This window comes from Cottoperca gobio, chromosome 3, assembly GCF_900634415.1.
Source record: "Cottoperca gobio chromosome 3, fCotGob3.1, whole genome shotgun sequence".
NCBI lineage: Eukaryota > Metazoa > Chordata > Actinopteri > Perciformes > Bovichtidae > Cottoperca > Cottoperca gobio.
In genome coordinates, this window is record NC_041357.1 from 11,267,644 (window position 1) to 11,288,894 (window position 21,251).

Below are 21,251 nucleotides of genomic sequence, written 5' to 3' on the forward strand. Positions count from 1 at the left end.
AGCAGAAAAATGGTTTCTCTAGTAGTAAATGCTAGATCAGCACATCTTCTGAAATTTTTCTTCGTTTGTGGTCTGTCGAACGTGTTCTCCCTAAAGTCTTTGTTGAGTAGAAAAATGACCCACTTTATACGTGTTTCGACCCCTTTCTGCGCATTTCTACCTAAAGTCTTTGGCATCGGTATCACTCGTGGTTTTAAGATGATTGAATGTAGCTGAGCAGCAATTTCTCCATTTTTTTGAAAGTACAGTATATTTCCGTTTTTCAAAGTGCTGAAGTCGAAACAGTACTATCAACTTTTTCTTGTATTTAAACTTTACCAAATTGTTAGAATCTGTATGACGGGTTCAGTGGTCTCGCAATGTGTCACCTTTAGAAACTACGCGAGTTGTGATTATTTTTCTGCCTGGTGTTGGCGACGAACACTGACTGATGGATAGTAGGTCTATATGTGAATGTCAGACATGTGACTTGTGTACAGATTAAGAAAACAAGCAAGCAATAATCATTCCTTCAGACGCAGTTTATCAAAGCGATCAGTTTTGTGTTTCTTGCTGAAATACAAATGTGAATGTTGTATTCCCTTTAACAGAGGGATGTAAACTAAGGATTTTTATTCCCTTCTCGCAGTTTGTTTAATAAAACTGGAATTGGCCCTGTAGATATTGTAGGTAAGATGGAAATGTGAAGATGTCCATCACACTAAATGCTGTAAAATGTGTTTCACAAATTAACATTTAAGCAACAAGCTTTTCTTAACATTAACTTTATCCTTATTATTTTTTTACATGTGGATCATAAAATAAGCAGGATGGAAACTTCAGTACGGAGGCGCAGATTGGCTAAAGAAAATTAGAAAGAAGCTGCCTGACTAAAATGTATGGTCAGTAACATAACCAGCTACAGACAATCTTGGAACAGTTTATTACTTGGGTTTTTATTTTTATATTTACTGTGTATAATATGGAATACCACAGGAAGTCCCGGGGAGATGATTGTACATAAAGACATCGTTTGTACCTCGTTTTAATGTGTCTCTTCTCTTGACTTTTATGATGTTGTACATGAGTATTAGTATGGTGTTTGGCATTAAACTATCCTTTTAAATAGACAGAAACTCAGTTGACTTTTTGTTTTTTTTAATGATATGGGTCGCTTATTATTTAAAAGAAGGAGGAAAAAAAAACTGACCAGCAAGTTCTTCATCAGGTTATATCCACAATATTTATTGTGTAGACTTCTTCTGCTGCTTCTTTGTCTTTTCTTCTGTCCCAAGATCTAAAGCATGAATTTATCACTAAAGAAAAACGCATCATAATTTGATTGTTTAATTTCCAACACTAGAAAAATTAAATAACAGGGAAAAAAACGTGATATCATCTGAAATTATGACTTTTGTGATCAAAAACATTGAGTTTCAAAACAGATTATTTTACATTTTTATGTGAAATTTCTGACACTGGCGGCTCATTAGACATTATTTATTTGAACTTGTGGACTTCTGCTATGCTCGTACGTAGATCCGCGTGCACACCACATCATCGGCTCCAAAGGTCTGAAACGAGATTGAGCAAGAGAGAGAAAATAAATCTAATATCACTTCATCAGCAGTTCCTCGTCACTTTTCTAACTCTGAGACCACTCGCACAGCGAAGTTCAGACCTCTTTCATCTCTTCACTATGTTTTAATCAGCCCCTCTGTCTGAAGTCATGTGACTCACAGCTTAGATACTTAGCAGTACTCAGACTTAAGTTAGTTAGAAGTAAAAGTAGAAATACCAATCTGAAAATACTCCTACAAGTGAAAGTCCTGAATTAAAAATGTTATCAAGTAAAAGTATTATAAAGTTGTTTTTTTGTTTGTTTGTTTTTGTATATTATTTTCCTCTCTTCTGTTTCTATCACTAACAAATAATTTACTGTAAGCGCTTTTTAATGTTTGTCAATGTGGAGCCAATCTTAGACTCTGTGTACTACTGGGTAAATTAGCAGTAAAGTACTGCATCATATATCAGCATACTATATATTTCTAATGTAAAAAGTAACTAAGGGTGAAATAAATGGAGTAGCAGCATAAAGTAGCATAACATTGAAATACTTATCATACTGTTACAATTGTACTCAAGTACAGTACTTACTCTGCCACTGATAATAAGCACATCAAACAATGTTATTATCCTCTTTTTAAAACGGTGTGGAGAACGCCTCATTCAGATAAAGGAGATAAACCTGTGTATCCCCATAAATGTATAACATCTGTATAAATTGCATGTTTCTTTTTTTGTTAGTTTTTTAAAGCTATAGGAATAATACAATCCAATGAAGTATTAACAGGTTTTCATGTATTGGAGTCCCTAAATGTCTTCTAATAATACCCTGTTAAAGCCCTCATATGCTCTGTCCACTAATTACCGGCTAATATCGTGATCTTAATTTGAGACAGCTGCCTGCAGAAACAGACGTGACACAAACTGATAGAAGAATGGGGAGGAAACATTGGACAACTCCGGGTTAGGGGGTTTGAGTGTCCAAGTCTAAAGATTAGGAGTCCCAGGGGTGTAGCATTATGGCCAACTGCAGCGCCACACATTGTCATTATCTCAGGCCATGCAGTGTGGCGGAACAGGGAAAGCAGGGCAGCGTGAAAAATGAAGCTGAGGCGACTCCATCTGGCATGTGGCGCGATGCCGAGGGAGACATTAACTGGAGGTAACACCAGGGTCCATTGGCATTTCTCAACAGCATGATCAATGAGACCAATTAAAGCCTGCAGGAGGACACACACACACACACACACACACGCACACATCTCATCTGGCTCCAGTCCCATCATAAAGTAGCCAAGGACGGCATTTATCTTTTTTTTTTATCAATATTTATTGGATTGAAATGTAAAGAAAGTGTATGAGGTTCCCCACATGGACAAGTATTTATCCTCTTTCCCTTTTTACTGTACACTCTCCAAATGGTCTTTTTAGTCCACCCCTCTTAGATCACAGTGAGCCGCCACATGTTGTCTTCATTAGGCCCAACAGCCATCTATCTCCCCCTGAGAGCCCTAATACCCTCATCTGCTGCTCAGTGCTTTCATTAAGCTTTGTGTTTTCTATTCTCTTGATACTGAGCTGCATTCCTCCGTGAATAGAGAGGAGAGGGAACTCGCGTTAGAAGATGGGATGTGTTTATTTCCCTGGAGAGGAGCAAGCAGAACATTAAACTGGTACTACCACACAGCAACAGGAGCAAACAGAGGAGTGTTTGACCCATGTTGACGGAGCTTTAGGTGCTGCTATGTTCTACATATTCTACCATTTGAACTGGAAAAGTTTCAGGAAGTTTAAAAGGAACTTTCTGTTTAAAATCTCATAATTATATAGACTGGCCTACATTGATTAAAGATGTGAAATTTAAGAAATTGTTAAAATTGTATTATGTAGTGACTGAAGTTTTGGACTAAGCTCAACCAGTTAGGCGAGTTTGACCTTTGCAGTATCCAACCTGAGCTGTGTCACAGTTACAGTACACTATTTAGTAATGCTATGTTGTCTGTGTTCATACTGAAGACATGTAAAGTATATTTAGGAGGATACATGGAGGAGCTACTCATAACAGGGGGAAATTAATTGGGTTTTTTTAGTTGAGAATTTGGCCCTAACTTCCAAACTGGTGCACCGTCGATATTGGTATATACTTAAGTTTTTATAGCATTAATATATGACAGAGTTTCCAAACTTTTAAGACAAGGACATTAGCTAAACTTTGTAAGCTTTTAAAGACTCCCTGTCGGGCTCCCCGCAACATTAATTTGGGTGCAACATGAGGAATCTGTGTTTAAATGACAGAACAGCAGGGAATATATGCGACTGCTTCCTCACTAGGTGATATTCAAATTTAGTTTTTTTTCTTTTCAAACATTTTTCTCCCAATGAACAATCCCACATGCCGATCAGATTACAGCCTATCACTCCAACATGGACAGACTGACGTCCACACCCTTATCTTGAATAAAAACAGATTTGGTCCTGTACAAAGCTTTTGTTCCTGCATTCAGTCCAAATGACACCCCTCTCAAAGGTTTTCCTGATTGCCTCTCTGCAGAGGTGAGTCCATCACAGTCAAACTGGACTTTACTTTGTTGTCCATCCAGCCAATAAATCCAAGCAGCCCCAGATGTTTACAATCACAAAGTGCTGTCTAACAACAAACGTATGGCAGGGAAATGTTAATTTATTCCTTTGAAATCTAGATTAAGTTTCCGTGTGGAGCCCCTGAATATGCGTTGCTGCAAACTAACAAATACTTTCAGCCTTTTGTGCCTTTGTCCTTTTATTAGTGTGGATTATGCAGGCCAAGAGCAAAATCACATCAACATGAAATGACCAAGAAAAACAAAACTTGCCTGAACTCTGTTCTACATTTCAGAAAACTTTTAACATGATCTTTTATGTCTTTATTTATTTTTTCCTTGACCTGAACAAATAATGAAATGTAAAAGACGATGCATCATGATAATGTGCTCTCTCACAGATGCAGGCATGTTTATCCACACCCTCATTTGGCAAAAGAAGGACATGTATGAAATAAACAGTGTCTCTAAATGGCCGTGGGAGTTCAGAACATTTCCAAGGAACTACGTAGTTAAAAAAAAAAAAAAAGATATTGACCAGATTGTTTAATATTTTCACATCTGGTGTCACCACCCAGTTATGGCCTCTTTTGACCATCTGTCTACTTTTGGTTTCTCCTGCTGTGATTCTGTTGATTCATCCTCCATCATTGGTAAGTGAGCTTAATTAGCTTTTGATGAGAGGATTGAGACGACTCTCGTGTCTATACCATAAATATGAAGTTGTATATGTTGCTTGTTTAAACCCATACAAAAACCAAAGTGTAAAAACTTGTGCTGCAACTCATGATTATTTTCATTATCATAAATTAATCTTTTGCTGTATAAGATGTCAGCAAATGGTTAAAAATATTATAACGTTACAAGTCCCCAAAGTCGAAGCTGATGTATTAAAATATCACATCGTCATGATTTTAACTTTGCTATCGTAGAGAACTACAATAAATATTTACATTTGTGAAGCAATATTACTTAGAGGGGCTGGTATCTTGTTGTTGTTACCTTTACACAGAGCCAGCTAGTTGTTTCCCTTTGTTCCAAGTCTTTATGCTAAGCTAAGCTAAATAGCTGCGGGCTGTAGTTTACCATACAGATATGAGAGAAGCATCTACCGTTCCTCTAACTCTTGCCAAGAGTAGTTCCCAAAATGTAAAACTATTCCTTTAGGGATAGGCTGCTACAACAGTGTGTCCCTTTAACCAATCCCTTGTTTTGTTATTGGCAGAAAGTTCATGTATTTAAAGACAGAGACCTCCACATTTGACACCTCATCCCACTGTATAAAACATCTGTTCTTTGATCTGCTGGGAGATTGTTTGATGAAAGAGGGAGTCATTGTATCGACATCCGTCTTCAGACTGATGGGACGAGAGCGTTTGGGGGCCGCAATTTTTATGAAAGAAAACAGAGAGAACTATTTACTTGTTGTTTACTTGTTGTTGTTGAAGAGAGACACGCAAACCCGTAAATGCTTTATACATTTGGTTATATGCATGTAGCACTCTTATTTCTACTTACAGTAAATAAAAATACTCACCAGTATGAGTTCGTCTCCGTTGAGTTCTCGGGTCCAGAAGGTCTTCGGGCCGTTCCCACTCAGTAGAGTCTGTTTGCACTCAATCTTGTTTTCTGTTTCCCAAGTGGCCAAGCTCTGTAGAAAAAGCAGCACTTTAACAAGGTTACCGATATTTATCCCTCAGTTTCACCTAACGTACAGGCTACAGCAGTAACACAAAGTGACAGATGAGAGATCGATGGGCACGCTGAGTTTATCTCTTTGTCATAGCCAGTCTTCAGGCGTGTCTTTTGCATGTTTTAGCCTGAAATAAAATACTTTTTAGATTTATTTAGTGCATTTTTACCTCTTTCCTTGCAGCAAGCTTCTCTTAATCTCAGACTTAAAGGTACACTCACAAAACCAATTTTACACATGAAGTTCAGTTTACCCGTCACAAGGATTAATACGCCACCTGTGATGTGTAATGTTCTCTGGGGCTCTCAAGGAGCAGAGAGGGTCATCAGTGTTGAGTTGCATTATGGGAAATATTGTTTTTTTGACTGAAAATCAAGGACTAAAAGTCAGACTATTGATTTGAGCTTTTTTTTTTATCTGTCTCCCAACTTGATGAAATATCCCCTTAACGTGCAATGAGTTGAGTCTTGTTGGTGTAGATATATTGCTCAATGATGATACAGTTGAATGTTTGGACAGTGTTTCCAGAGTGTTGTGTTCAATTGCTAGTGGGAATCCCCAAGACTTGTTTTTATTACAAAAAGCTACAAAGTCGTATAATACATTTTTACTCATTCATAGATGCCAGAAAGACAGTTGAATTGATAGAAAGTGTATCATGTGCTGTTTAATTAGATTACCTTACACTTTCTTCCGTCCACCGTCTCCTCATTAAACTCCTCTCCAATGAGGAAGTTGATCTCCGTGGTGCGGACTGTGGTAGAAGTCTTGATGTAGAAGTGCTCATCGTTCTGCCTGATCTCCACATGGGGCTTGGACGCAGCAGCCACCGCTACCTTCCTCAGCATGGCATTCACACCTGGAAACAGGCACAAAGCTCCAGCATGAATATTAAGTAGGGCTGATTAGTCTGTGGAGTATAAGGACCCGATGTACAAAACCACATTGTTCCCACCTATCGCCATTATTTCTCCATATTTTACCATCTGCCATTGAGTTGTGTCAACTCACATTTTTTCAGTCTGCCTCTGGCGCCAAAGACGTGGTGAGAAAACAAAAATCATAGTTTCTGTTTCAGACGTGAAACTTGGTGTATTTACCAGAGGAATGCATAAAGGTAGAGTTATCACTTTTTAGTTTTCACAGTAAGAAGCAGTTGGTTTTCATAATTAAAAAAAGGATCCTGAGATTGTTATCAGCAGATGTTGCAAATATGGAGGCTGCCGTGACAAGGTGATGAGGGGGAGGAATGCTGCTTTGTTTAGCTCTCCTGTAGATCATGATGGATTCTGTCCTCCAAATGAGCGGAGAAGCTATTAACCCTTTCTGTCTCAAAGTTACAGTGCAAACAATCAGACGAGAGAACACTTCTGTCTGTTTCCCATCCATCCTCCTTGTAGTTCATGTTGCCTCCTCTCGTAATTAAAGCCAGTTCTTCTCTACTTTGGAACAAGTAGCGTCAATGTTAAATTTCTCTCCTGCAACCATTGCACGTGAAAAACAATTGACCCAAACCTGGCTACTATGGAGCTGAAATTAGAGACATTGGATTGGTGGAAACCTGGTGGGATTGTTTACGTTTAATTGTAGCTTTTCGTTTAGCGTTTCATCAAATGTTCTTCTGTTGCCACCATCTATTATGCTTACAAAATAAGTATAATCTCAAATGTGTACCTCAAGTGTGACGCATTTTGTGTTTTTTTGCAGTTTAAGTCCATTTGAAAAAACTATTCACTTAACACCAGTCACTCTGCATGCATTTCAAAATAAACCTTGATTGCAGTCTGATGTCTGTATTCCAGGTCTGGTATCAACTGATCAAAGATCTCGTTCATGTTTAGTCACTGGATCATTTCAAAAGCCCCTCAAACTAAAATGCATTCAAAAGCTTCATAGAAACAAGAGTAAATTGTCCTCACCCAGTGCTTTGAGCAAGTCTTCGAAATTCTCGCTGCTTTTCATTTTCCAGGTGCCTGCAAAATTGGGCATTTTTCTTGTGGGGTTTTGGATGTGCGTCAGCCTTTCGTCTCCTGTCGTCTGTCTCCTCCGCTCCCTTTTTCTCCAGGCTCTTTCTATCCCTCCTCCCTGTGTGCAATGATCCCACACAGCAGACCAAACCCCCTCCACCTTAGCCTCCTCTCCCACACACTAATTATACACACACACACACACACACACACACACACACACACACACACACACACATTGTTAATGTTTGTTCTCATTAGAGACTTTTAATGAGCGTGCACTAATTATGATTCAGTTGGAAGGTCTTGATGTCTCATCATCTGATCCGACTGAGGTTTAGTAGAACTAAATGGTTAATTTATACAAATATTTATTTAAACATGTATATTTATTTAAATAAGTATCAGTCCTTTTTCAGATTTTGCATTGACACCCATAGCTGCATAGAAGTTTGTCCACTTTGCCTTAGGACGGAGGATTTAGCATCAAAAAACTCTCAATGCCTGCACATACCTCCAATTGTATTTAGTCATGCAGACAATTTTGATTTTCTTTTCGCAGCTTTTTGAGGTATCCACCGCAGTACTGCCTGAGACAATTTCAAATTCAACAGCTTCTTTTTTCCAGAATGTTTAAATCGGGATATAGAGATTATTTCTTTGGTTGAAAGTATTTCAAATAAAAATCGTCCTCACAAATTTAGCAGCACAGTGTCTTCATTAATAAGTATGTTTTGACTGGTTTGAGCACCAATTCCACCCACACTGTAGGAGGAAGAAATGACAGATATTTGTCTGGGTTTGGGGGCAAAAGAAAATGGGGGGAGGGGGGGGGGAACATAGGTCACAGTCCTTGTTCTGTGTGAAATCTAAAGTTCAGCTGATATTAAAATGAGGCTTCAGCGTGAGAGTGAGACGAATCACGTGGGCATCTTCCAAAGTTACGGTCTTTTTAGTACAACGTTGCATTGAACATGCCTATTTGATTTGTGTAACTCAGACTGCAGAAGCCTCATATTACTTCAGAGTACATTTTTGCAAGAGACAAGGTGGATTTTATCTCCCAAGTCTTACATTGGAATCACGAGGGAATCATTTCATGGCCAGTAACCAAAAACTGACTGAGCATTGTTTTAATACAGACTTAAAATTGTGACGCCATCCTTTTTAAAGATGACATATTTGTATTAATGCACAATGAATCCAGTCTCATCATTTTCAACAATATTGAAGACATCAACATAGGTAAAGAAATCCATAAAGAAAATGTCTTTTCAACACAATTCTCATGTCGATCCTCTATCCCACCTTTTATCCTACACACACACACACACTTGCACATCTACCACGTCACATCCCATGAGGATGAGAGGCCCTTCCTCTAACCCCGGCCAAGTCAGATTTGTTTCCTCTCCGACAGCCCCTCATCAATCTTTTTGACAAAGTGCCTTCCAGACACCGCTTGATAATTAATGTACAGAGCCGAGCAGGGAGCACTCCGTCATCCCACCATGAAGTGTCAGCTTCACCAGACCTCCTTGTTTGTTTCATTCATCAGTAGATGTGTCTGTTGGTGGCTGTATTAGCAAAAGGAAAAGTGAGGGAAAGGTTTGAGGATTTGTGACAAGCATGGAAGGCAAACTGCCAAAAATAGTACTTTTACCTTTACAATATGTCAGTTACTTTTGTTATTTTTATGGCTTTGAAAGGTTGAATTTTACTTTAAATATGTATTTTTGGTGAAAGGGCAGCATTTTTTAAATCCATATGCAGTTTTTTCTCCAGTAAATCTTTATTGTTCTGTACGTTTTATTTACCACCATATTTGTAAAATTGAGAAAGCGTGATGCATCAAAATTAAATAAATCTAAAATAGTATCTGTTTTGTTAGATTTAAACATCACTGGATATATTTCCTGTATTTCATGGGAAAAAAATATTCTTCTAATATCACAAGCACCAGAATCCTCAAAGTGTATCGCTGGTCAAATCTTTTACTTCACTTTAAATGACCTGAAGAATGCTGCAGTACATGCAGTTACTGTCGAATCAGCGGATTTAAACCACTTACAAAATCTCATTACCTAACTAACATAATGAGCTTTGACCTTTGTTGTCAGTGTCACCTTCAGTAAGACGTATGGACGCTCCACAGTTATGAGAAGATCAAGGAAACACATTACCTTCTCCCATGTTCTCCTCCCAGAGCTTCTTAGCTGCACAATGAACCAAAGAAATACCGTAAGTCAAATGTACTTTGTCTGTCAGGCTCTAATTGGACTCATTTTCTGATCTGACATTCTGAGATGACCACCTAATCTATTTATATTAATTCTTTGAGAAACTTAAATCCAACAATAATAAAATCTGAAATTGAAAAAAGCATCAACGGTCAAATTTCTTATTTTTGCTTGAAAAACAGTAAAAACACGAACTGACTTATTTAGCATCCGTAATGTTTTATTAATCAAATAGATGAATCCAGACACAGTGAGACGACATCTGATGTGAAGTGTATTCTGTACGAGTCGACAACAGAAGACTAATCTCTAAAAACATAATCAAACTTTGAGTTACCGAAAGTTGTGCAAAGAAATTCCAGACTATTTCAGTAAAACATGCCTTTAAGAGATGAAGAGGATTGCCCTGACGAAGTGTAAATGTATTCCAGAGTTTCGTCATGTGTCCATTAAATATTCATTACACATCTTGGCATGGCCTGAGAGCAGTTTTATATACAACTTCAGAAAACATTACGGGGAACAAACTCAGATTTTGGAATTTGCCTTCAAACATTCACAGCCCCTTGCTATTTATCTTTCTCCGTGATCGTCACCTGATCTTATTTTTAAGATGAGTTTAATTACATTTTTAAATTTCCTAAAAGCTATTTAAAAAAAAAAAAGAAGCAACAAACTGAAGCCCAAACTTAAACATAATGTAACATTTTGAAGTTGGGTAACGTTTGTGGTCATAATTGTCTAAATATGTGAAGAAAATAAATAAGGTATAATGCATAAGACACATTATTCACACAATTTACAAGAAATATACAATCACATGTTGTGCTGAAAAGGATAACGGTTACGTTATTGCACTCAAACATTTACTGTCACAAGAGGGAAACAGCAACAATTATTCTCTAATAACTTCAAGTTACCAGTACACCAAAGCATTGAATAACCGGCGTGATCACTGCAAACAGACGGCATATTAGTATGTTATAAACGTGCTGATAACATATTGTACTGTATGTATGCATAACGCTTTGCGTGGAATTTGTCGAGTCATTTATTTTTGACTCAGTTTGTGCAGCGTACGAGACAACGGCAAATTAAACACGCCTATAACACAGGCTGCCATGATACACAGATTCTAATACTTACAGTTCTTCTCACACATTCAGCAACACTAAAAGCAGATCAAACTATGAAGGCAGCAATTTAAAAAAGGCCAAAATAAAGGAACGAGTGAGTGTAAGGAAACAAACACTTGAGAAACATTTGTTTACTGCTGACGTGAATGTGTCGTCATAAGAAACGATCTTTCTCTGAACTTTGATCAAAACCAGTTCTTTTTTTGTGTTACGTTTGCTTGGCTTTGTGACAGCACAAACACAGTAATCATCTGTCTGATCGCACAAACATTTTTAACTGCCAAGATGCTTGAACGTGATTATAGAGCGTGTAACAATGAATTGTACACGGTTGCATCAATAGGTCTCAATCTTCCAGTGTTAAAACATTTTATTTACCCCTTTCAATTGCACTAAAAAGCGTCAACCCTGTTGAGCAGCAATATAAACTGAACCTTGGTCTGGTGTGAATGTTGATGGCTGCCAGTTATTTAATCTGCAACTAAACACATGTTCCATGTCTTATACACAGGTTAAGTGTTTCTATAGTGGCCTCATTCCATTTTGTTCCCCAAGTTGTTCTTTAAAACAAACCTTTCTTTCACCCAGAGTTGTCATAGGAAGTCTAATTAAGGGCTAAAATGGCACGCGGTCCATCTATCGTCTGTCCAGGCATCTTCTACCAGTGTCTCGAGTCCACCAGCTCCGGTCGCAAACTCAGTTTCTTTAGCGTCTCATAGCCGACCACCATGACGATGGCGGTGGGTGTGGATGAGATGATGCGTGCCGACAGTCCTTTGGTCAACCCCCAGCAGCCCTCCTCTTTGATGAGCTGACTGAACGTCTCAATGACTGAAGACCTTCCTTCAACCTTAACAAAACACACAGACGGTACAGGTTGTGTTATTATGGGGAACCACAATTGTAACTTAACCTAATGCGATGCATATTGAATTCATTCTGAGTTTTGTTTTTGCATGAGATATAAAATGTGTACATTGGGTGAAAAGGTTAATACAACATGCACAACATTGGTTATTTTCATCTTGAACTGAATTTGCAAAAGTAAGGCCAATGGAAGCTGAATTTGGTCACTGTTAATACAGTATTTTCTATCAATTAATACAATTAGGACATAATTTGACTTGTGCTGAATCCAACTGCACAACTTTAGCTTTTTTGCACTAGACAGGAAAATCTTGCCTGATATGTAGATATGCAAATTACAGAAGCGTGATATGGTAACTTATTATGCAAACATACAAAAGAAAGCTGACTAATTGACATTTATTGTATCAGCTATTAAAACATTGCTAACTAAACATAAGGGACTTTGTGCTTTAAGGGACTTTTCTGAAAGCTTTTTCTGCCTTTGATCTCTAAGATACTGGCATATCTCAAACACAAGTTTGTTTTTCTGTGCTGTGAGACGTTCATTCAACATAGCAGCCCCAAACTCTGCCTGATAGATGCACAGTAAAAGAGGGTTACCTGCACTCTGGCTCTGACCACATCCATTGGGTTGGTGACAGTTGAGGCAGTAGCGGCAGCCAGAGGTCCAGCTATGGCTTGTAGAATGAGATGAGGGCAGTCACTGGGAGCCAGTTTAGAGAGTTGCTCTGTAGAAAATGACACAAACGGATACTTGATTGATTACAAAGCAAAGACTGGTGGATCATTCTCACTGCAGATGTAAAAATGCACTGGGGACATAGAATGACACATAAGACATCGCAAAACTCAAGCTCAAAGTTTTTGAGAGAACGTGCAATTAGAGGAGAGCTTTCTTGTGCTTTATCATTTAGAAAACATTAGTTTCAGCCACTTACCAGCATAAAAATGATAGAAAGGCCACCAGACAGCACTGTTTGGGATATAAGTGAGCAGAGAAGCCACATATCCCCTGTAGAAGCCCTTGAGACCATCAGCGGCAAAAATCTGAGCCATGATGGTCCTGGTTTGGCCGAACACTTTTTTGGACTTTCCTTTCTCAGTGTTAGAATTGAGTCGAAAGCGGGTGAGGTGCTCCCCTTGGCCCTGCATCATCAGCTGCTGAGAGACAACATCTATGGGAACAGTGATGCTCTGAGCAACCAGAGAGGCCGAACCGCCCGCCACCAGTGACTTTATTGTATTGTCCTCAGAATACTGGGAGACATGCTTCCTCACCAGCTCGTAGGTGGTTATATAAGCTTGGCCTGAGATGAGCGTGAGAGTGTTGACCATAAAGCCACGATAAAGGCCTCGAACGCCCTCAGCACGCAGAATCTTGAAGAAGGCGTCAAAGGTGCCGCTGTAAAGTGATTTGCCTCTCTGTACCTGCAGCAGAGTGCGGATCAGTGTGGCCGGGTAGACTGTGGCCCGGATGCTCATCGTCATGAACACCCCGAAAGAGTAGAACTTCCTTTTGTCGAGGTCCTCCCACTCGATGATCTGGATGTTCCTTTTCTGCTGCATCCTGCCAGCTGTAGGTGCCCCCTCATCAGACTGATTCCTGACAGCATGAACAACAACAGTACGGTGAGTAAACTAGTTTTAATAAGAGTGGAAGTTCATTATTGACCTTGGAAATTGTAGTTTGACATATATACTCAATGAAAACTAAATTCATCCGTTAATGCTAACATGATAAGATGCAGTTGAATAAAAAGCTAATAAATGGGCCTGGAATGAATCAAGAGTATCCAGGTCAAGTCCGGTTAACATGACCTAAATACTCGTGAAAAACTAAGTAATGAATTGTAAATCAAAAATATGGTCAATGTGAAAGCAACAATGTGGCAAACTAATTCACCATTCACCAAAATAATGTCTTATTAGGAGTGGGCCATGTAGCGTTCATGAATGGTATGCACTCATAATATTCATATATTTTATGTCAATACAGAAACATTTTTGAAAAATGAATTAAGAAAGGGTTTATTACTTTCTCTTCAAAAAAGCATTTCAGTAAACTCTTATGTCTGTTGTTGTTGTTGTCCTGCATTTTAGCGCCTTGAGATTGCTTTTAGCTTTGAAAGCTTTACAAATACAATTTATTATTATTATTATTATTATTATTATTATTATTATTATGGACAAAATAACCAGACAGGAATGCCCATTTTTGGCCGATCCTTAAATACTGGCTGGTGGTTTCATTGCATTAATGCAAACAAACATACAAATCCAATATTGTCATTGCTCATTCATTTAAAAACATTGGCCTAATACAGAGATATTTAAATGATCGTATAAAAAAGTATAGAACAATCTCTGACAGATGACAAATAATTGTCTACCAACCAATCCGGCAGCAGGGCCTGACATTGTATTTTGAGGAAAAATACATTTAGCTTAAATAAATATATAGATCCTACTTATTGCAACCTTTGGAAACTAATACCAATTACCAACTTAACTGAAGGTTATTCTGTAATAGCTACACCCGAATAATAATAATATTATGTGAATACAACCATGTCCCCAAATAATGACAGCACTTGTCATTTATTTCCATCCCTGATCCATCCTGTCACGTTACTAATAAACTATTTCTCCTTGAGCAATAATATTGATCACCAGTTATGAGTGAAAGTTCAAAGGTCATTCTGAAAGACAACAAGCTAAAGCTAACCACAATTATCTAATGACCCAATTATCATGTCGGTGTTATGATCGTGTTCTTACAAATGTCGCTTTTCTTGGCCACCCATTAGCTAAACACCAGTAACGTTAGCAGCTGCACCAGTTTGTACTTGACCCCAGAGCCAGCATCACCGGTCAAAGGACACCGTGTTCCCGAGCTGGTGTGAATCCAAATGAGAGCTCCGGGAGCTGCTGTGGGTTAGCTAATAACACGTATAAAAACCTAACGAAGTAAGTCAAACAAAGACAACACCTGGTGTTCAATAAAACGTGCATCAAGTCACCGCCTGGGTGTGTTAGCTAACACTGAGCTAGCCCTGAGTTAGCCTTAGCATTTGTTTTATTAGCAATCACTTACCTCTTCGTACTGATGTTTATTACAAGGACATTACAAAGTTGGTCTGACTTTAAACATTACGTCATCAACTGATTAAACTATGCAATTTTGAGTATCGTGATTCAGTTGTTTAAATAAATAATAACGACGTAAATCGTAGTTGGCTACTTTCTAGCTAGTCAGCTAGCTTCCCGTTCCCATTCAAACAGCATGCTGGTGAAACAGCCAATGACACGGCGGAGCTGCTTCTTCTTCTTCTTCTTCTTCTTCTTCTTCTTCTTCTTCTTCTTCTGGATTTCCGACAGACTGGATGCCTCGTGACAAATTGCTGCCTCTCACAGTTCAATCAATCAACTTCATTTGTCACATGTAATCATAAACCTAAGGTACAAAAACTAGCCCCAGTCTTAGTCTAGTCATAACTACTGTATACATTATGTTTCTCTTCAGTGCCTTTATTTTATTTTGTTTTTGTATTTCTCAGGGACAAGGCATATTAATAAATATCACTGTAACTATGCCAGAATTAGCCAGGAGGCTAGTTTTTATCCCTAGTCCCTGGTCAGGTGTGGCACCCAAAGAAACCCCACTAAACCACCAACATGCTCAATCTTATACAACAGAACCAACATCTCCACCACCAAAAAAGTAAGCACTTTAAACATGAACATGCATACAATATGCAAATTGTTGCAAGGTGTGCCGAATGGATGTAATTATGAGTTATAAACTCAAAATATGTATTGTACTTTTACATGATTATTAATTGTTTGTCTGGTTATTAACAGTATTTGTAATAGTTAAATGCTGGCTAAATGTTTGCCACATTTTAAACAACACTGTTAGGCTAACATGAAGACAAGGTAGGCTAATAAGGATTTACAAATATTGCACACCAAATACATATATCTATTATATGTTGTTATATATTATACTATATTTATTATGTATTATATAATATACTATAATCATACTACACATATCCTTATAACAAACTGGGAAGGCACGACTTTGACAAAGGGCATTTGTAAAAGAGTTACAGAACTTTTTTTTCTTTTTTCAAAAATCTTTATTGAAGTAGTTTAAAATGCACAAGGCAAAATAGTTTAGTAGGCTAGAAAAATGTAAACATAGATACATTTTAAATGTACAAAGTGCTATGTGATAAAGTGCTATAAATATATTGGAGTCATGTATATCTTTATGTATGTGCCAGGGAAGATTCTGACATTTATCTAAAAGTCAGCCCGTATGTATTTAACCACCATGGTGCATCTGGATTTCCACATTTGTGTGCAAACTATGCTGACCATTAGTTGGTAAAGTTATTTGGGAGACATCTTCTCGTTCAGAAGTCCATACATGAAGACCGAGTTCAATTCTGGTGGAACTTGAGACCAGTGCTCCAGACCTCTTGTGCTCTGCAACATCGATCAACAGGAGCTGTTGTGTTTCGTTTGCATCACAGAAAATCTTTGGACATTTGTATTGTTGTTACATAATAACTCCAAGATACTACAACTCTCACAGGAAGTCTGCAGCAGAAATAAACCACCTGCAATCTCCAATGCTCTCTGAAATATTGTATGTATGTGTATTTATTATCAGTTACGTTTTTATTTTGAATTCCCCCTCCATTTTTAAAACCATTAACTTTATTAAAGATGTTCATCATACGGAAAGATCGGTCCTCCCGCCGGAAGGTGGCGCTGCTGAGCGGCAACTTCACTGCCACCGGATCCCGGTGTTAGTGAGGAAACATTAAACTGAAAGTAGTGTACCTCTCAGTCTGTGGAAAACTACGCTAACTTAGACCTTTCCATCTAAGGTAATACATTAACATTTTACTCTCTACTACATGACTGTTTATTCCACCACCATTTCAGAGTTTAAGTACAGTTTGACTGTCCAGTCAGAGGACTTTCTTTATTATGAACTAGCGCGCTAGCTAGCATGCTAACACACTAGCATGCTCAGATATTGCAGATTCATTCTGATCAGCAGCGGCTAACTAAGATAGCTTAGCTGTCATATACTGAGGCACAGAGAAAAGTTGATCGTAAACGACGCTTGCTGTTAAGAGTTAATGTGCAAATAAACCCTCAGAAAGTTTCTTAACAGTTTACATGTGTAGGGAATGAGATATTCCCTTCCGTATCTATGAAATTAGAAGTGTTATCAATACAAACTGAAACGTTTTTCTTCTCAATGTTTGGTTTCTGCTGATATATAACTTGTTTCGTTTTGCAGGACCGGTTCAGTGACGGGAAAATATGGTAAGTAGCTGTTGTACTAGTCACAAATATCTCTCATACATGTTCATAATATGCTACTGCTTGTTTTTGTCAGCTAATACCAGTTTTGTCATTGTTGTTAAGTCTCGTAGATATGATTCCAGAACAACCATATTTTCTCCTGAAGGCAAGTTTGGTTTCTATTTGACTTTGTTATTACGCCTACACAATTACATTATATTGAAAACCTTATGTCTTGTGCATTATATTGTGTCATTCTCCCTATAAATGTAGTAAATATGTCGGTTATTGTCAACCTTATTGTCAAAGATACTAAATCTCGACTCAAATGTAATATTCTGTTGGTTGAGCAGTGCCTTTCCATGAAGTTCAGACTGTTGGGTTTAACTTACTTTGTCCATTTGAGCTAGCAGTTCTTTACTTGACCTTGGGAATAGTAGTTTAACTAAATGTTTTTAACTCAAGGTTCCCTTACAAGCTTTTCTATCAGTGAATGACAGCTGAGAACTCCTTTTACTCATATTTATTTAATATGGATTCATTTGATCCAGTTTTAGATATGCAAGTCTTTAAGGGATGTAGTTGTTTCTAGCCAAGTATGATCAATATAACTTATGTGACTGTATTTTACAGGACGCCTGTATCAGGTGGAGTATGCAATGGAGGCGATCGGTCACGCTGGAACATGTCTGGGGATTCTAGCAAATGATGGAGTGCTGTTAGCAGCTGAGCGACGCAACATCCACAAACTGCTTGACGAGGTTTTCTTCTCTGAGAAGATCTACAAGCTCAATGAGTAAGTGATCTGAACAACAGGTGGACTGTTCAGCACCTATGGCTTGGAAGATTCTTACCATAAAAACCTTGGTCATTCTTTTGTTAGGCTAACATTGTACCGTGGTCTTATTTTTCAGCGACTTGGCCTGCAGCGTTGCTGGGATCACATCAGATGCTAATGTACTGACAAATGAGCTGCGGCTAATTGCACAGAGGTGAGTTTCAGAGGAAAACCTGCAAAACTATAAAAAATGTAGGTTCAGCATTTTATGAATTAAATGTAATGTAAGCTCATGGTGATGGATAATGAATGCAGCCCTTTGTTCCTATAAAATAATGAAATGGTAGCTGATAAACAAAGTGAAAACTACATAGTATAATTTTACAATAAACACAGGAACCATTTAAATATACAGTTCTGTAAGTACAAACCTTCGATTTGTTGAAGCATCTGTTCATTTCTCCTCAGGTATTTATTGCAGTACCAGGAGCCGATACCCTGCGAGCAGTTGGTGACAGCCCTGTGTGACATCAAACAGGCATACACACAGTTTGGAGGTAAGATGCACAGAAGTCTCCTTAACTGGTTTCTAGCTTGTATCCCTTCATGTGCAGGTGAATCGTACATCTCCTTTGGGATCATCACATTGTCGGTCTTAACATTTACAGTGTGCATGTTTAGAAGCTACAAGGATATTGACAAAGTATTCTCATCTTTGTGTAAAGGCACAAATGGATGTTGGCTTTCTGTAACAGCTGTGTGGTGTGTCTTGACAGGTAAGAGGCCGTTTGGTGTTTCTCTGCTCTACATGGGCTGGGACAAACATTACGGCTTCCAGTTGTACCAGAGTGACCCCAGCGGCAACTATGGAGGCTGGAAAGCAACCTGCATTGGCAACAACAGCGCTGTAAGTCTGAAGTGACACGGATAATAAAAATCAGTGAGATGATCAAGGCAATGTCGTATAGAAGTGGATTACAGGAGTCCTGAATGTGAATAGCATACATACTATCTTTCATTTAAAGATTCACTTTAGATTGTCCGATCTTTTTGATCTGGTCGTAGAGGGCCTTGATGAGTTCTCTGTGGATGGTGCAAAACTGTAGCTAGTACTTTTGGTCTAATAAATGTATAGTAATGTATAAAAGTCTCAGTTTCAAGTGCAATTTTCAGGTTGCGCAATAAATATATTCATATTTCATTGTGAATAATTTTACTTTTTTTACTATACTGTTCCACTGTATGGTGTTTGATGTGTTGACTTCTTGGCCTCAGGCTGCAGTGTCCATGTTGAAGCAGGACTTCAAAGAGGGTGAGATGAGTCTGTCCTCCGCTCTGGCTTTGGCTGTCAAAGTCCTCAACAAAACAATGGATGTCAGCAAGCTCTCAGCAGAGAAAGGTGAGACTCAAAACTCATAAAAAAAAAAAGTATACTGTCTGATAATAACACCAATCAAGCACCAACTTTTAATAAAAAATTGATTTAGCAGTCAAGTCAAAAAGGGCTCTAAACTCTTAGTACTTCCATCTAGATGTAGTATAACACTTACTCAGTACTTAATAGCCAGAATGTGTTTATTGCCTTGTTGCTAAAGATCGTTTAGGTGCAACTGCTTGATGTACACAATAACACAATGCTGTATCGCATTTACTGTTTCAGTGGAAATTGCAACCCTGACACGGGAAGATGGGAAAACAAAAATCAAGGTGCTGAAACAGAAAGAAGTCGAGGAACTTATCAAGCGACACGAGGCAGAGGAGGCCAAGACTGAAAAAGACAAGAAGGATAAGGAGCAGAGGGAGAAGGACAAATAAGCACAATATTTTTTTTTCCCTCCTGTCACCAAATCCTGTATTGTTTTGTCTTTTACATTAAAAGTTTGCAAACTGATGGACGTGTTGTTTGTATCCTTGTCACAAAATGAAGGTTTTTACTTGCACCTTCCCAAGACAATTCTTTCTAAATTCTTAAAGTAAAAAAACCAACTCTTTAAAGACTTAATGTCTTGGAACAAACAATTCAACGGTACCAAAATGACATTTTCTTTACTGATCGTAGAGTTGTATATAACTTTAAAAGCAGGCACAAATGTTTTAGTCTCAGTTGGTTTTAAAGCATGTCATTGAAAAGCTGCTGCTCATCACATTTGTTTTTCTTTTTGCCGTGTGTATAGTACTGTACTTGCTGCAGTGTAATTCTTTGTTATCGCCACATGATGGAGCTGTAAGTCCTGTGGATGCACCTACACAGTAATCTTAACAAGCAAGGCCCGTTTTGTTTTTGTAATCTTACTCAACTCATTTATAAAGTAAAAAGGTCCAATTCAAAATATTAATTTCCTGATAAATCTCACATTCAGCCTCCACACTTATTAGAAACAATTAATTGTAATACAGCCTCTAAATGGACTGAGTAACTCTTACAGCTAAGTAAGTTCAAATAAACACATTTATTGTAAATGACAAGGTGAAACCTTAATTAAAAAACCAAAACCTCATACAGAAGCTGAATGAAAACAGAAGTTGGTGACGAGAAGGCCAGTAGTCCAGAGTAGAACTGGTCAGTGTTACTTCTTTGAGTCAAGACAGAAGTTGTTTTACAGCTGAACATTAGACACATTGAAAACAATTATAAGCCGTATTTCTAGACAAAAAGGGGAAATAATAGAACTACAGCAGATTATACATTTAGTTTTGCTATAAATCACAATATATAGCCCTCATTTACTGTATGTGCGACCAGATGAAACCAGTCCACATTGAGTCTCGTTGTTTCTGGCTGTAAATAAACAGCTTCTTGTGTGACGGGCGCAGTTGGCATCACATCAGTCTCACATTTATTTGATTCCTTTTGTCATGTCTTCTACTTACCACTTGATGGCGAAAGTGTGTACTGATGACATTTCTTCTGTTCTTCGGGGGACAGCTAGCGCCATGAATTAGGAAAAATATAAACAAAAATACAAACAAAGTATATTTGGTTTACGGCCTGTAGTTACAGTGGATCCAATAAACGAACAAGAAATACTGAACCCTACAGCTGGTCAACGCAGATTATCTGACATGCAGTAAAGATGCAATGATATTTTGCCACTTAATAGAAGTGGGATGATGG

The 21,251-nt window shown here is 38.1% G+C and overlaps 3 protein-coding genes across 3 annotated transcripts; 1 reads left to right on the top strand and 2 right to left on the bottom strand.

Moving 5' to 3' along the window:
- Window positions 1–1,184: 1,184 nt before the first annotated feature.
- LOC115027067 (cellular retinoic acid-binding protein 1) lies at window positions 1,185–7,955 on the bottom strand. Its single transcript, XM_029460104.1, has 4 exons — window positions 7,737–7,955; window positions 6,498–6,676; window positions 5,662–5,775; window positions 1,185–1,553 (listed from the first exon to the last, which is right to left on the bottom strand). The coding sequence occupies exons 1-4, from the start codon at window positions 7,804–7,806 to the stop codon at window positions 1,503–1,505; spliced, it is 414 nt and encodes a 137-aa protein (XP_029315964.1). The 5' UTR covers window positions 7,807–7,955; the 3' UTR covers window positions 1,185–1,502.
- Window positions 7,956–10,223: 2,268 nt separating this feature from the next.
- On the bottom strand, window positions 10,224–15,429 carry slc25a44b (solute carrier family 25 member 44b). The gene is made up of 4 exons (XM_029428637.1): window positions 15,125–15,429; window positions 12,969–13,633; window positions 12,631–12,758; window positions 10,224–12,010 (listed from the first exon to the last, which is right to left on the bottom strand). Exons 2-4 carry the CDS (start codon window positions 13,594–13,596, stop codon window positions 11,819–11,821), a joined length of 948 nt encoding a protein of 315 aa, XP_029284497.1. The 5' UTR covers window positions 13,597–13,633; window positions 15,125–15,429; the 3' UTR covers window positions 10,224–11,818.
- Window positions 15,430–16,800: 1,371 nt separating this feature from the next.
- On the top strand, window positions 16,801–20,027 carry LOC115027398 (proteasome subunit alpha type-4-like). Its single transcript, XM_029460719.1, has 9 exons — window positions 16,801–16,931; window positions 17,354–17,379; window positions 17,482–17,524; window positions 17,992–18,154; window positions 18,273–18,350; window positions 18,605–18,693; window positions 18,913–19,043; window positions 19,412–19,535; window positions 19,797–20,027. Exons 2-9 carry the CDS (start codon window positions 17,377–17,379, stop codon window positions 19,949–19,951), a joined length of 786 nt encoding a protein of 261 aa, XP_029316579.1. The 5' UTR covers window positions 16,801–16,931; window positions 17,354–17,376; the 3' UTR covers window positions 19,952–20,027.
- The last annotated feature ends 1,224 nt before the right edge of the window (window positions 20,028–21,251 follow it).